Here is a 16,614-nt window from a genome sequence, read left to right as displayed (position 1 = left end):
ATATTATATTATATTATATTATATTATATTATAATCACACCACTACACACTCTTTCCTTTCTAGGCCACACAAGTAGTCTTGGGAAGTATTTGCATGCATTGGAAAAGTAATGTGTACCAATGAATTGGAAACTGTCAGTTAGAAAATCTCAGATACTGGTGGTGCACCAAGCACACTGGCCCAGCTTGTCCATTCTGTTGCTGAAGCCTTCAGCATTCCTAGAATATGTTTTCAAGTGCTTTCTTCATCTTCCTTCTGAAATGGGTCTTTCATCTTCCTTCTGAAATGGGTCTTCCTTTCCTGCTTCCACTCAGAGACCTGTCTTCCACCAGTAAGGCATCAACATACTCTGGGAGAACAACAAATTCTTCCTAAACTTAAGTGGTTGCTGACCTGGTAAAATCCAAACCCCATGCTTTGGATTACAGGTTCCATTGGCCCCTGCCAGCACAACTGCTGTAGTCCAAAACATCTTGGGGTGGGGTGGGGGAGGTGGCACCAGGTTGGCAAAGGCAGTGTTAGACAAATTGCACTGAATTCCTTTTTGGAATCCACCACTTTCTGGTTGGGAAAAATAAGCCTGATTCTTCTGTTAAATAATGAGGTCTTTGACAGCAAATATTGCCCTGATTTGCACAAACACACCCACCCCTTACATATCCGAACAGGTGTCGTTTTTCAGCAAGCCTTACATGGAGATTATTATCCCAGCCTGTATCTGCATTAGACTTGAAATTGTTTTTATCTACTGTATACTTTTTGTGTGAATGTGTTTCTTGTTAAATCAATATATTATGGGAATAAAATAATAAGTGTCTGATCCCAATACTTTCGGTGCCAGTAAATCAAGGTTTATGACTGAAGCACCGACACAGCTTTATCACTTTCTTGCACAGCTCTAGCTACTTAAGACGTTAAGGATAATCACAGCTTTTCATGTGAGTGTGAAGATTGGTGGTTTGGAAGCAAAGCAGGTGTGGACCAGTGTGAGAGCCAGCGGGGTATATTGGTTAAGAGCACAGGACAAGGACTGGGCAAACCAGATTCAAGTCTGCAACTTAGGCAGGAAGCTCACTAGAAGACAATGGGCCAGTCCCCATGTCATAATCTTAACTTTCTTCACAGGGCTGTGGTGATAAAATGGGAAGGGAAGGAAAGAGAGGGGCCATAATATTTGCATTGAGGCGTTCTAAAAGAAGAGGTGGGGTTTAAATGTAATAATAATATGAACACTGAGAAGACAACCACTCAAGCCAGGATGCCAGTGATCTGGTGAGCAGATTAGCTGGCCAGATGGTGAGCAGATGTGGGCCATCTGAGAGACACTTGATCTTTTACCTGAACGGCAAGTTGCTCAGGCAGAAGTTTCAGGGTACAGGGCCAGAAGGAATCTCATTGGCCTCCTGTGTCACCTGACTGCTTGTCAGCCTCTAAATGCAGCAGAGAAGGGGCCAGCAGCTCTGTCCTTGGACAAGTCCTCACGGTGGCTCAGAGAACAAGATGCCTCTGGCACTCCAGCAGCTAAACCAAGTTGAGGCTGCAGGGCCTTAGGCTGGGCATAAGAATGCCATTTGACTTGTTGATTCGGCTGTGAAAATATATTGAGCCTTGCTTTGTGGAAAGAGGGAGAAGAGTTTGAAAAAAGAGGGTGCCAGCAGTTTATACTCACTCTCCCACTTCAAAACTTTTTCTGTTTACTTAAAAAAAGAGGAAAAATCTATATGAATTAAATATGCAAGAAACCCCTGCTTTGTGGTTTCCTATCAGCTGATGCCTGTGGAACGTGCCCTCTGAACCTTCCTACCTCCTGCGGGAAGCCACACAACTGAGGAGGTAGCATCCCTCCCCTTGCATTGTGTGCGAAGAGGCTGTGTGCTGTTCTGCAACTCCAGTGTTTCCTCTGCTCTTAACCTAGCATTTAAATGGTCCATTTGATTAATCATTTGTATACTGACTATCGTACTCCCAAATTTCCTCTGAGTTGTACATACTGTAAAAGACAATTATGTCACCACAGATTAAATAAGTGAATTAAAATGGAGTTGCAGCTTAATTTGACCTGTGATTTTGCTCTCGTTCCCTTTAGTGGCGTGCACACCATTCCAGCAAATAGATGAAGTCATCCATGACAGCCGGTGATGAATTGCCATCGCTATACTGTATATTTTAATAGCCTCTCACTAATTTAAATTGAGCACCGAGTAAATTATAATTCAGTCACTTGACTGCTTGTATTTAACTTGACAACTCATCCTTATTTGTCCTGGAGGTGTAGGAGAGAAGTGGAGAAAATGGGCTCAGGTATTTCTCATAGGGTTAACCCTTTCCCCTTGCAGTGTTCCGTGTCAAAGCCATTGTAGATAGGAACTTGATTGCTATTTCTGTTGCTGCTGTTATTTAACACAAGGCGGGGCAATCATTTTAGGGCTGGGAGTCAGGTTTCCCATTTTAAATTGGGAAATGGGTTACACTCAAACTATATGAACATGCCCCCTGACCCCTTTCCTTCCTTACCACCCCTTTTCTTGGCACACTTCCACTCAAATAAATTAATAAAATATATGGGGCCAGAATACCAATGCAGGTCCCAGTATTCAATACCCTTTGTCCATTTCTGTATTTAGAGTAACTAAAATCATGTAAAAAAAATCATGAAGGTGATTTAGGGCCCAGAGTTACAGTGCAATTCTAAACATGTCTACCCAGGAATAATTCCTACTGAATTCAAAAAGGCTTACTCCTGGGTAAGGGGGGTTTGGTTTGTATTCTGAGTCTGTGATCCAACAGGAAAATCCTGGCTGCCTGTTTGCTGATATAGTTTATATCCTGCGCCTTCAACATAATTTTGTATCTCAGGGTAGCCAAGAGAGTAGTCAGAAACAAGAAGTACAATTTAGGTGATAATGTGTGCAAACTAGCTCATTTTAATAGGTGGTAAAATCAAACTGTTCTAAGTTACATTCTTACATTAGCATTTTTAAAAAGATGGTGGCTAAATGATAGCTGTGAGTTCTCCAGGTGGGCCTCTTTGGGAGGGCATTCCAAAGGTTTACTTTTAGTGAGCCTTGGGGAGTTGAGAGGAACTTGTGTCATGTTGACATGGGTGGGTTTATGCAAGACTGACTCAATATCAAATCAGGCCACAATCTGGATCTCCTGCAGTTTCCTAGCATCCTCTAAGTTGGCTGTGTGTGGTCCTCAGCCTTACTTCCAGTGGGGAAACTAGAAGGAAAGAAGGATGGCAGAGCAAGACCAAAATGGGGAGGAAAGCCAAAACAGAGGTGGGGGGGAAGTCCTCGGTAAGCAATCGGTTCAGACCTCTTGCAAGAACATCTTCCCTTGCAGAGAGAAAGAGAAGCTGGTGACAGAGAAAGAAGAGAATTTGACCCTGCCCACCTTGAACCCTGGTCCTGCCCACTGCTGGCATGTGACCCCTAAGGAAATGCAACCCTTTCCAGAAAAAGTTTACTTGCCTCTGTCCTAAAATAATTCTGGCTAAGTCCACAGTGGTGAATGTACCATGATTACTGTTTTGAACTTACTTTGGGGGAAACGGAAACTCCTTAAAATTGCATAGTGGGTGTTTCATGTGGCATGCCGTGGCCACAATTTTTCAGTGGTGTGGCATGAGATTGTGTCATAGTGGCCGATCTCTGCGGCAAGCCTTTGCTCGTGAACACATTGTGGCCTGGGGCAATTGGCAGCATTAATGCAATGTTGAGTAAAAGCCATGTGGTAGCCATTTTGTGTGAAGGAGGGCTAAGACCCTTCCATTCTTAAAAATCAATGTGCCTGTAATTCACAGCAGCTCAGGGACTTTCTTCATTTCACGTCTTGGCTGATGCAGCATTTGCCATCCGTGACATCGAATCCAGTCAATATTCGGCTAAAGCTTTTGCAATGGGGGAAGCTGGGTTTCGAGCAGGGTTTTAACAATTGGAAAAGCAATCTCTTTTAGATATGATAGAGGGTTAAATTTTGTTGTTGTTTTAATGGGCAAAATTGATACAGTGTTCCAGCAGGTTACTTTGTTTTAAGCTTTCCACCCTGGAAAAAAAATGTAAGTGAATATTGTTGGCAAATGACTATTGATCTGGAGAAATGTGTTAAATGTTCTCTTGGCAGCCTTTCTATTACAGTTACAATTTAGTTTAGTGAGAGCTTTTATAAATAACCCTAAAGCAAATTCTTGATAGAAACTGGTTATGCTCTTTTTTCTCTGTTTAGACAGACATCAATACTGTAAAATGTAGGTTTAGAAATGGGTTCTTTTTGTGTGTGTGGTGTGGTGTTTTGTTTTGTTTTTAAATCAGAGGCCATGTTGCTTTCCATTGCCAACCTCGTGTATTGTTGGTTGTGTTAATCCTGCAAAATATTATTGAGTCTTAACCAAGTACCCAAATCCTCGGGAGTGTATATTATTATTATTATTATTATTATTATTATTATTATTATTTTATTTTAATTTATTAATCACTTTCCATGAAACATCCTAAAGCAATTGACGATAAAAATTTCAATAATAAAAACCTATGTAAAAACAATTTCATATCCAATACATAAATCTATTTAAATAAAAATCTCTACCTAAAAGGTTTGTTGAAAAATGAAAAACTTCAGTAGGCACCAGAAAGACAATAAATATGGTACCTGTCTGATATGTAATGGTAGGGAGCTCCATAACACACCATAATTTTATTTAAAATGTGTTGCCACTCCCAGGGTCAGATAAAACTGACTTGGTAGTTGCCTGGTTTTCAACCAGTGTGCCGTGGCACCCTGAGGTGCCTTGAAGGATGGTCAGGGATAACGCGGGCAACACTGGCCTAACAACAACTTGTTAGGTGTGAGCTTTAGTTACTGGTAGCCAAGATCTTTACAGGTGTTGATCTTCACTTGAAATACCCTATTCTGTTGGCAACAAACTGGCAGTCTGTTGGTGGTAGCCAGTTGACTTGAGCAGGAGTTTTCCGTGCTACCTGAAAAATATATAGGTTTGTTGATGGCCACAGTGTTCACATGCATTATGTAATGAGATATAATGTTCTGCTGCTTACTTTCAGGTGATCCCTTTAGATATTACACTGGAACTTCAAAAGCAGATTATGTCGGAGTTAGAAATTCTTTACAAGGTATAATTGTCTAGCATTTACATTTCAATTCTATGTATAGTGTGTCTTCAACATTGACAGCATTTTCCTCTCTTTCTTCATCTGCAGTGTGATTCGTCCTATATCATAGGATTTTACGGTGCTTTTTTTGTAGAAAACAGGATTTCCCTTTGTACTGAATTCATGGATGGTGAGTGGTGCTTGCATATTCTTGAAAAGCCTCAACTGTTTTCTGTTTTTTTTAAATGTAATTGGGAAATCAATTTGAACATTTGTGCTCATCCTAAAGAAGCACAAAGCGATTCCTAGTACAGATGGTGCAAGATGTCTTTTTCTCTTTTTTTTAGGAGGTATTTTAAAAATAATAACCTTTCACAAGCCTTAACACATCAGGCAGGCGAGAGTCATGATTACTTGATGTTAAGTATGTTACATTTTCCTCAATGGAGCTGCATTGACTTTTTATTGAAAATTTAAATAGAACAGAAGTAAATGCTGCTTTATCTGTTGCTGGATATTTTCGACTTCCATACAATCTGTCTTTACTGACAAAACAGCTGTTCCCACTTTTAATGTTTCAGTCGCCAGCACAGATTTTCCTTTAAATAAGCCTATTAGCTCACCCATTGTCCTGTGTGTTTTCAGCAAGCAGTAGTGGGTTGGGCATGGCAGGATTAAAGAGTTTCAGAGATTTTTTCGCCTGGGTTTCCTTAACAATTTAACCCCATTGTTCATCCAATTAAAAATGTATCAAATGAACAAGGCAGATGCACCTGGGCAGGTGAGTCAAGCAATTGATTTTGATAGCAAGATATTTCCTCCCTATCCCTGGCAGTATCACAAAAGAACTCCGGAGCACTACTCCAGGATTGTGCTTTCCTCCCAGATGATGCAGTGCAGTGGCTTGGGCCAGCCCTATAGGTGAACAAGGGGGACGTTGGCAGACCTCACTTTGCTTATTACAGGCTAATCCTTTCTTCTGAATCAATATCTTTACAAGCAAGTTCCTCTCTGTTTTATTTGATATTAACTATGTTTTGTTTGTTCCTGCAGGGGGCTCTTTGGATGTCTACAGAAAAATTCCAGAACACGTGCTGGGAAGAATAGCCGTAGCAGTGAGTACTTTGGGGTTCTATTTTTAATATAATAGTGTTAAATACTTCAATATTTATCACAGCTGATATTTGTAGATATAGATAACATAGGAAGATGAGGCGTGGGGGGGAGAGTGAGAGTCATGGGGCACCTTGATAGCTAACAAATTTATTATGGTGTGAACTTTTGAGGAGCAGCATTAACTTCATTCTGGACTTCAGTCCACAAAAGCTTTTGCCATTATAAAATCTGTTAGTCTTCAACAGGCCCCAAGACCCTTGGTGGGGTTTTTTTGGTGCAACAGACTGCACAACTACCCCTCTAAAAATGGGGGTGGGGAAAACCTCTTCCTTTTCTAGTATGTATTGGAGAATCGCAAATAAGTTTAGTTTGTAATTTGTTGGAGCCTAAGAAGTCTGCTTATAAGAAAACACCCTACAAAGTTTCTAAATTATTAGTTCTCACATTGGCGTACTGTAGTCTCTTTAATTTTGTCAGTTTCACCATTTCTGCTAAATTCTACTTTTCTCTTTGAAAGTTGTTTTCATAGAGATGTCTGGAAATTGCCATTAAAGTTCAATTTCAGTTTTTGATAATGTTGGAACACTCTAAACAAATTCTAAAAGCCAAATAAAAACCACATGTTTGTCAAACAGCCTAATAGCAATCCTGTTATATATTTTGAAACTAATGTTGCATTCCATTTCACTTGTATCTTATTACATGCTTACCAGGAAGTTTTTGTCAAGTGAAACACATCTTCATCTGCATGTATTTGCACTGTTGATTGCATTCAGTTTCCGGGGGTGGGGGGTAGGTAGTATATCAGATTGACTTTATAAAAAGTAAATAACTCACATTACAGAGTTTAGGACAGGGTGACCAAGATGGGGTCCTCCAGATGTTGTTGGACTACAATGCCCATCTTTCCTGACCGATGAGCATGCTGGCTGTGACTGATGGGAGTCGGAGTGCAACAATATCCCCCAGTGTAGGGCATAATCAACTTTATACCATCAATTAACATACGTCTCTATTGGGTATTTGTGAAAGGTGTTATGCAACTCTACCTCCCATATTTGTTTTGTCTCTTCATAGCAAAACCACTACTGATCTCAACAGCCCTTTTTGTATTTGCTTAGTTTTCTGTGCAAATTCATACTGTTTATCACCAGCATTCAGAGTTACTGTATTTTTCCGTGTATAAGATGCCCCCATGTATAAGACGCCCCCTATTTTGGGGGACTCCAAATTAAGAAAACACCCCTCAGCACTACCCATGAATAAGATGGACCAATTTCAAACCCAATTTTTTGGTTAAAAAACCCCTAGTCTTATACACAGAAAAATACGGTATATGCAGAGGTTCTATGTAGCTGCCATGGCTAATGGCCCTTGATAGCCTTCCCAAATCTGTTGCCCCCCAGATATTTTGAGCTATAACTCCCATCACCCCCCACTCATCATACTGGCTGAAGCTCTTGAGAGCTGTTGTCCAAAACATCTGTAGTCCAGCAGCTTGCAGAAGGCTGCCCTTGATAGACTCATTTTCCATGTATTTACATAATCCTTATTAAAGCTATCTAAGCCAGTAGCTACCATCTCATGGTAGGAAATTATTTGAGTTTATTAAGCAGTATATGAAGAAGGCCCTTCCTCCTGTGAGTCTTTAACGTATTGCCATGCAGCTTCATTGGGTGACCCCATATTAAACTGTTAGGACAGAAGGAGAAAAGTTCTGCTTTATCCACCCTTTTGCCATGGTTCGTAATTCCATAAACCTTTGCCCTCTTTCTTTTTCTTTTCTTTTTTCCTAAAGTGAATAGTCCCTAATATTAAGTTATGCACTTGCACAACGTATAGGCATATAACATACAGGTACCCCAATATATAGGACCTATTTTTCCCAGAAGATCAAGAATAATTCTGTTTGCTCCATCCATAAGCGTGGTGTACATGAAGGTCTCAGATAGTCTTCTCTCCATGATCCATCCAGAAGCTGCTTCAGCATAGCTGTTGCACTGGTATTAGTTCTTATCCCTTCTCGCCATGCTGGGGATAATGAGCTGAATTCTCCAAGTCTAAGAAGAGAATGTATCATAATTTTAAAGCTGCAGCCAAGACCAGTTGGAAGGGAGGTGTCATGGGGTAGGGTGCTGCTGAACAATTGCTAAATCTGAAGCAGGCTTTGATAATTTAAGTGGTTTAAAGCAGAACAAAAAGTTATTCTAAAATGTACCATTTAATTAAATGCCTGTTTTCCACACTCATTATACATCAAGCTGACAACTGAAATCCTTTAATCTGATGCAGGCAGCTATTTAGGCTCCTTTCATTGTAATTCGCAGCTCAGCTTCATTCTCTCCACTTTAGCTGCATGTGCAAAGAGCATCTTTTAATCTGATGGTATCGCTTTGGAGCATTTGCAGATGGGCTTGTTTTTTCAGACTCGGCATTGTTCGCTTCTAACACACACACATGCACATACTGCTTTGGTGAGAGTAAAAGTGTTTCACTTTTGCAGTCCAGAGGATTTGCACAATCTTATTAAATAACATTCATTTCTATAGTTCACTGTAAATTACAAATACTTTCTCCTCCTGGGCATTTATCCTGACAACAAGCATTCTGGAGTAGCATCTTCAAACAGTTTTTCCAGAAAGGGAACATGTGCTGTGTCCAAGGCCACGCAGTGGATTCATGGCCAAACTAAAATCACATTTTTGCATGATTTCTGAAAACCTGACTTTGAGTGATTGATCTAAGAAATCTTAAGTCTCTAGTTCAGTCCAACCCTTTTGGGTCCATGGAAACATCCGCAAACAGGATAAATTGGTGCATTCCACCCCTCACTCAACGTAGCACACACCACAATCTAGTCTACTGTCTCCAATAAATGCTACTTTCAAACTTAATTTCAGCAGCATGGGGGTACAGGACCCTGGAGGCACCAGGGAAGACTTGTGCAGGTGAGCCTGCAAGTCTGGAGGTGTGCATGGGGCAGCCAGGGCTATGTGATAAGAGCCTTAAAAAAACCCACTCTCAGCCATTCAGCAGAGAAGGTGGAGTAGGAGTGTGTGTGTTATGAATTATGCTACTCCTGAACTCCTGACTACAGTGGTACCTCAGGTTACAGACGTTTCAGGTTACAGACTCCGCTAACCCAGAAATAGTACCTCGGGTTAAGAACTTTGCTTCAGGATGAGAACAGAAATCATGCGGCAGCGGCATGTCAACAGCAGAAGGCCCCATTAGCTAAAGTGGTGCTTCAGGTTAAGAACAGTTTCAGGTTAAGAACGGACCTCCGGAATGCATTAAGTTCTTAACCAGAGGTACCACTGTATTGGATTGGGGAGGGGAACTGCATGTGTAGTGTCTGTCCAGATACAGGATTTCCCCTTTAGCTGGGGATATGATTGCAGAAGGTCTCCAGCTGGATCAGATCAAATGTCTTGCTAGTGCCTTTAAGGGGTCACAGTTAAGTATCAACTTGCCAATATATTTTTGTGTGTTTTTCTGTCCCTTGTCCCAGTTCCTTATATTCAACTGCATCCTTTCTTTAACGAATTCAGTTTAAGAAAAACTTGAATTGAATTTGCACAAGTGAATGTGAGGGTCTTGCTCCTAATCTGTAAAACATGGATGGAATCCACCGTACACAGCCTTGCCACCTGTTAGTTCTTGATGCTAGACTTAAAAACAATCTTTCAGTTGCAACCAGAAGACAAGGACATTCCTCCAGTGCTGTACCAAAGCTAAGACAGGGCTACCAAATATTCCCAGACTGCCTTTTGCTCGTAACTTCACATTTTTATTTTTATTTCCATTCCCGAAGCAATAACACAATGCACTGTATTTTGAGTGCTAATGTTGATTGAAGCTTCCCCCCCCCCCCCGCAAAAGATGTGCACTTAAGCTGTCAAGAGAGTGAGTGATTGATGGCCGATCTAACTACTATTTGTGTCAAGGCTTTGTCAAGTCATTGTTGTCAAATGCTGCTTTACTGAATATCACAATATCTTCTGGAGTATTCAGTCAAAATGAATTCTATGCCACCATCTCTTTGATATAATGCTCAATACCTTGCGTCTACATTCTGAACCGGGAAATGGCCTTTTATTCAGTGTAAATGAATAGCTGTGATTCCTGATCAATGTACAAAGGGTTATAGGGCATTGTTGGATCTGTAGTTGTGAAATGTTCTTTTTTTAAAAAAAGAAAAAGATAAAGTTGAAATGAAAAATCTGCTTGGTTAAGAGTGTGCTTTATATAAGTATTTATTTAGCAGACATGCTTTGGTACAAAAGCTCTTAATGAACTAATATTTGTTTTTTTGTCACCCTGGATGTAAAATATTATTATTATTATTATTATTATTATTAATAATAATAATTAAAAATCCAAAATTAAAAATGCAAAAATGATCAGTAATATGCATTTACATTTAGTGTAGCCTCCACTCCTTGACGTGTTGTTACAGTATATGTACAGTGAAAAACAAAGATGCTTAGCCACCTCTTATAGGATGGGATTTAACCGATTTCCCTCCCGACTTGTACCCCATTTCTGCTGTAGTTTTATGTACACTCAATTTGAAGACATGTGGACAGTTTCTAGTGTTCGTCTTCTACCATAAGGACTAGTCCCTTATTCACTTTTTTAAAATAAAAGATTTTTCAGAATTCTAAGGAAGCAACTTTTATTGGTTCTAAGAATTAAAATTTTGTTGTTTTTGAGACTTGGTCAGCGGCACATTTGAATCAGGAAGATGAATGCAAATGTGTAGAATAGCTAGCAGAATTTTGCAAGAAAGATGTTCCATGTTAAAATGCTGACCCAATAGAAAGGAGGCAACAAAAAAATCAGGTTTTTAGGGTGTCATTCTAGACAAGGCTTTATAAAATTTGCAAGGTATTTGAAAGCAATGGTACAGATTTAGGAATAAAATTTACAGGGGTAAGGAAGTAAGAAGTTCCACACCCTGTCGGTTTAAATTCCTTAGCTATTGATTGGATTGGCTCTATAGAAAGACAAGAAAAAATGCATTTTTTCTAGCATGTGCCTTGAGATGCTTTTTGTTACAGGGTGTGCATAAGTGTCGATCACACAAGGGCCACTTTTCTGTGGCTTCTTCACACTCCATTACAGGAATTCCAGTGAAGCTTGGAATGTGCTACCACAAGATATAGCAAAGGTGATTAACTTTTAAAAAGCTATTAGTGGCTGATAATTTTGATCCTCAAAGGGAGGGAAAATATATAAAGTACACATTGATACATTTCCTCAAAGGTGGCCAAAATCTGACTTCTTTTGGTTGTGATTTTTATATCATGGTAGATTCCAGTTTTAACTCTAGTAAATGAAAATCCATACCTTCAAGCATTCCTTTCTCTCTCCTGTTTGCAGGTTGTTAAAGGCCTTACATATTTATGGAGTTTAAAAATTTTACATAGAGGTGAGTTGTGGATTTGTTTTTGCATTTTTCCAGTGCATATAATAGTTTGTTTAGTTGCAGAAAAGGAATCACTATGATGTATTCAAGATTAACAGGTTTCTAGTAGAATGAAGGGTTTTGCGGGGGGTTTAAGGGAGCAACCTACTTCATCTGTTGCATAAAGTTAACATTTGGCTTGGTGCACATAAGCACAGTCTGGGATGGAGTTCAGGGTTTTGGAACATAGCTGAAAATTGTGGGAGTGGAAATTGCTGATGATGGTTGAAATATTATAAATATGAACCAAAGCAAATGAAAAGCAATTTACATTTTGATATTTCTCTGGCCATGCACCCATCAAGAATAATTTCTCAGAGTAGTATGTGAGCCATAGAGTTGTGATTTGGCACCTTACAACAGCTGTTCAGGCCCCAGTATTGTAGTTTGTTGTTCCCTGCTTTGGAGCTGATTGGCTCCTTCTGGGTAATGACCAGTCACCAGGGCCTCCCAAATGGATGTCCCACCTGATGTACAGGTGAGAAGTATGACAGATGCATCCCATGGTGACAAACTTCTCTTGCTGAGGTATCAGCCTGGCCTTTTCAACTGGAGCACCCCAATCTGCCATCAGTGGCTGATATGCATAATGAAAACTATCCAGTGTGAACCCTCAAACTGCAGATTTTGCAGAGCAGAGATAGTCCTACTGATGCAGCCATCCGATCTTTAAATGAGCTAATTTGTGAACCCACCCTTGAGCTCTTAGAATAGCCAGCAACCTCCAGAGGGAGCAGGCGACCAGGGTCAGAACAGCAGCAACAATTTGTCTGCTGTTACTGCTAATGCGGGGGGTGGGGTGTGAAACATACATTCATATGTATACGTAGATATGTGTTGCTGCTGATAATTATCTCTTAGCAATTCAAATCTCAAACAGGGTTTTGTATTTCTCAGTTTCCTTGAACTTTGGAATTCTGCACTCTAATGCTTGTGTCTAATTCAAGAGGAGAGGGTGGCTTTTGTTTTTAAAATTTTTTTTGAATAAAATGGATTTTAAAAATATCTATTTGGTATTGAATAAGGCAACTGCATTCAACTTCTTGACCCTCTCCTTGACATTTTTGTAACAGCTAGAATAGAGTTGCCCACATGCCATTTATCCAGTAGCCTGGTAAAAAATAGCTCAGATGGAGGTGGAATGAAAAGGCATCTGTTCATCCTCCATAAGGCTTGTCTCATATAAATAATTGGTATTAAGGAAAAACATGTGATGATGGGCACATAATGTTCCATTTTGGCTCTTGTTTAAATTCTTCCACATTCAAAATGGAAGTGTTAATCACAAAACAGATGCTCTGGGAGAACATTGTACACACACACACAGTGCTTTCTCTAGGTTTATTTATTTTCTTGAAGAAATAAAGGTGCATTTTTTAAAAATTCCAATAAAAATTGTGGTAGATACTATGTTGCCTGGTTGGTTTTCCACAAATAATGAAGAGTTTTGTTGCACCTAAAAGGGTAGCAATTTTTATTGTGGCAATGTATTAGTCTTTTAAGGTACCACAGTACTCTCTGTTGATTAATGCTTCTCCTCTGGAAATTGTTTCCACTATCTGTCTGTTTTTAAGATTTAGAGAAATCTCACTCTAGAGCAGAGATGGCAAAACACGCACCCTACCAAAGAGCTTATGGCCCCTATTTGGGACATTTTTGAAGAATGTAAACCTCAACCCCCAGCACAACTGCAGTCCTCCATGCCATGCGTTTAGCTTAGAGGTGGGAACCTTTTTCAGCCTGAGAGCTGATTTACCTTCTGGGCAAGCTTCAGAAAGCCAAATGCACATGTGAGTGGGTTCAAGGGGGAAACTGGGTCCAGTGACTAATGCAAATTATAAGGTCTGACTCAGCAGATAAGATTGGGTTGTTGTTGTTTTTTGTTTTGTTTTTTGTTTTTTTTGCAAGGCACTGCTGCAGAACAACAAGAAAAGCTCTTAGACATTGGAGAATTAATTGGTACATATCAAAATATGAGTCCCATATGAGTGTGGATGAGCCCTAAGCCTGCAAGCACAGACGTGTGTGTGTTTCAAATAAACTTAGTACAGCAGCCAGAAAACTTTATGTCTCTTTATAATTGATAAGCTATATATAGTAAGCTATATTTAATGTAGTATGAATGCTGTATGGCTTTGCTTCCTTATCATGTGTTGCTGTCCCCTTACAGATGTGAAGCCCTCAAATATGTTGGTGAACACAAGAGGCCAAGTCAAGTTATGTGACTTTGGGGTCAGCACACAGGTACCTTCATTTCTTCTGCCCTTTCATTTATATCCCTCCTGTTAGCTTGTGTTTTCCAGACTGGCCACAAGACAAGCAGAGCCCCTTGCAAGCAAGCTTGGCTCTGCTGGGAATGGAGGATTCATCCCTTTTTTTTTTAATCTCCTGGTGACTTTTCTTCATCAGAATATGATTGTTCATTGTTTAATGACAGTAAAAACTGCTGATATTGTAATTACTACTTACGAATAGCAAACTTCATTGATATGCAGCTTGGCTCTGAAAGCGTTTGGATCAAACAAAAGGGAGGGCAGAGCGGGAGGATCGCCTGGGGAGCCCAACTGGCCCACAGTAAAAATTAATATTGGGAGCAACAATGGTGGTGGGCTTCAACAATGTGCAGCACAAATTTTAATTAATTTCCATTTTGGGCTTCCCTTGAGAACCTCTGTGATACTGACCCATGAGCTTGCTGCAATGTTGAATTGAATTGCAGCCACCTTTCCTCCCAGCCAAACATGAGGACCAAAGAGAAGGTCACTGCTGTATTATACGTTGTCAAAGTCTGTTGTCCCTCCAGCATATTTAGTGTTCATTCCAGCCTGATAATGAAGGTGGCTTTATTCACATCTTGAGCCAGCTGACAGTGGGGGGAGGAGGACGGCTGACTGGATGTGCTGAAAATAAAATAAAATAAAAACCCTCCTTCCAATTGACTATTTATATCCAACTGGTTGGTGGAGCACTAAAATCTCTAAGCATCCTGTTTAAAAGAGAATTGTCTTTAAGGTTATCTGCCATAAAGTGAAATACTGTGGTTGTTTTAAATTAGGGCTCTTGTTCAAAAGGAAAGAGAGATTTAATCATTTTTAATGCCTTCACAGGCAAATTTGTTTCCTCACACACACATACACACTTTATATAATTTTTAGCTGATTTATACATGGAATGATTGTAGGTTAAATGAGGAATAATTGCCCGTTTTATTCCCACATTATCTTTATATGGCTCTAACAGGCTGTTTTGTCTGATAGCTGGTGAATTCCATAGCCAAGACGTATGTTGGGACAAATGCTTATATGGCGGTAAGTAAATGTATGCAGATACTTCTGTTGCAGACAAATAGCCTTTAGTGGGCTGCTCAATTTTGTCTGTAGTTTTTAGTTCGGGTGCTGTTACTTCTGCTGTTAGGTGTCTTAAGTCTTTCTTAGAAAACAGATATGGAAATAAGGAAACTGTGTGTTTTTTAATGTGACATGAGGAATAGTAATATAGAAAGCTAAAGTGCACATACCAAACTCCAGTGCCTGCAAGGTCAACTCATTCCCTTTGACAAATGAGGCAGCTCTGTGGGTGTACCCCATAACAAATGGAAAGCCCCATGTGCAGAGGGGGTTTGGGTGTGCAGAGAAGGAGCATGTGTGGTGCATGAGAGATCCATCTAATTTGGGGGGATTTGTGTTCAGTTCTGTGCTCCACCATGAAGGCCTTGTCCGCTTCTTCAGTGTAACTCGGGGTTGTAAAAATAATGGGGAAAGTGATACAGAAATAATAGAACATTAACCCAATAAAAATGAGTCTTGGTTGTGTTTTGAAGCTCTTGGGTGGGGGTAAATGCCACATGTGGGCTGTCGCCATGTAGGAAGGCAAGAGGGTGGGTGTGGGTTGTAATTCTTGGCTTGCTGCTGTTACAGAGTCTCTAGGACCTTGAAAGGAAACCTCACAGGCTAAGTGCTTTCCTAGTAAGCTTTTTTGGTGCCTCTTCAGGTACTAAAGAGAACAGAAGTGTGAGAGATCAGCCTCTGCAAATGGCCAGCAGCATAAAGCCTGTGGATTAGCCTTTTTGCTCTTGCCTGGTCAGCTGTAACAGTTGTTCCTGCCTTCTGGTGTTCATGCTCAGGTGCAGCCATCCTCTGGCTGAAGCTGAGGGAAGTTGTAGTCCTAAACAGCTGGAGGGCACCAGGTTGGGGAACATTCCATTATTCCATTCCTATCTCTGATATATAGTTCAGTGTTCCAGGCATCTTGAGAATAGACGTTATGAATATGTGACTTTTAATTGTGCTTGGGCATGTGCACAGGTTGGGTGTGCTCAAATGCTAGTCCAAATGATAGAGATTGGCCTCTGCTATTCTGGGACCCTGCCTGCACCACAGATGAAGGTGGTTCGTTGGGTTTGCCAAATGCCTTGAGCGCAGGCTCCCCCTTTGCAGGAACGATGTCATTGCTGGCACTCCATTGCCTTCACCTTTCTGCTTAAAGAGGAAAGATTTCCTGCACTCTAAGCAGGAATATGAGTAATCTTGAATTGTGAATACTGCAGATACTATTTTTTCTTTCTTTTGCAATCATTGATTCGCTTCACATTTTTCTAGCAAATGTATTTGGATCACTTAACGTCCTAAAGTACAGAATGGCAAATATGTAAAAGGGCTTTAAAGGTATTGCTTTTGATAAGTCCAGCTTGCCGGTTGCCACATCTCTATCTCCTCAAAAGCTGGAACACTCTGATTTAAGCAGTGGGAGGACTTCAAACAAATTATTCTACCCAACTCCAGCTTTTCTTCTGGATGACTTTAAATAGCTGTAATAATTAAATTGTATTATTCCTTTTAATGTACAAACCTCGATTACACATCTATTTCCCAGGTGTGCATTAAAGAAATTACTTCTTTTCTTATTGTTTACGGATG

At 40.2% G+C, this 16,614-nt stretch overlaps 1 protein-coding gene across 10 annotated transcripts in view; it reads left to right on the top strand.

Moving 5' to 3' along the window:
• The window catches only part of MAP2K5 (mitogen-activated protein kinase kinase 5), a 125,689-nt gene that overhangs the window by 40,868 nt on the left and 68,207 nt on the right, over nucleotides 1-16,614 (top strand). For all 10 annotated transcript variants that reach the window (XR_013979624.1, XR_013979625.1, XR_013979626.1 and 7 more), the window contains exons 10-15: nucleotides 5,065-5,133; nucleotides 5,221-5,302; nucleotides 6,166-6,227; nucleotides 11,614-11,662; nucleotides 13,869-13,942; nucleotides 14,956-15,006. Coding sequence is in view for 7 of the 10 variants with exons in the window: in XM_080982181.1 (XP_080838307.1) it covers nucleotides 5,065-5,133; nucleotides 5,221-5,302; nucleotides 6,166-6,227; nucleotides 11,614-11,662; nucleotides 13,869-13,942; nucleotides 14,956-15,006 (387 nt within the window). In the remaining 3 variants the exon portion in view is untranslated. The remainder of the gene's footprint in view (nucleotides 1-5,064; nucleotides 5,134-5,220; nucleotides 5,303-6,165; nucleotides 6,228-11,613; nucleotides 11,663-13,868; nucleotides 13,943-14,955; nucleotides 15,007-16,614) is intronic.

The sequence above is a fragment of the Podarcis pityusensis genome (assembly GCF_964106645.2).
Source record: "Podarcis pityusensis genome assembly, chromosome: 14".
Classification (NCBI taxonomy): Eukaryota; Metazoa; Chordata; class Lepidosauria; order Squamata; family Lacertidae; genus Podarcis; species Podarcis pityusensis.
The sequence above is the reverse complement of the archived record's forward strand: the minus strand, read 5'-3'. Positions and strand labels throughout refer to the sequence as shown.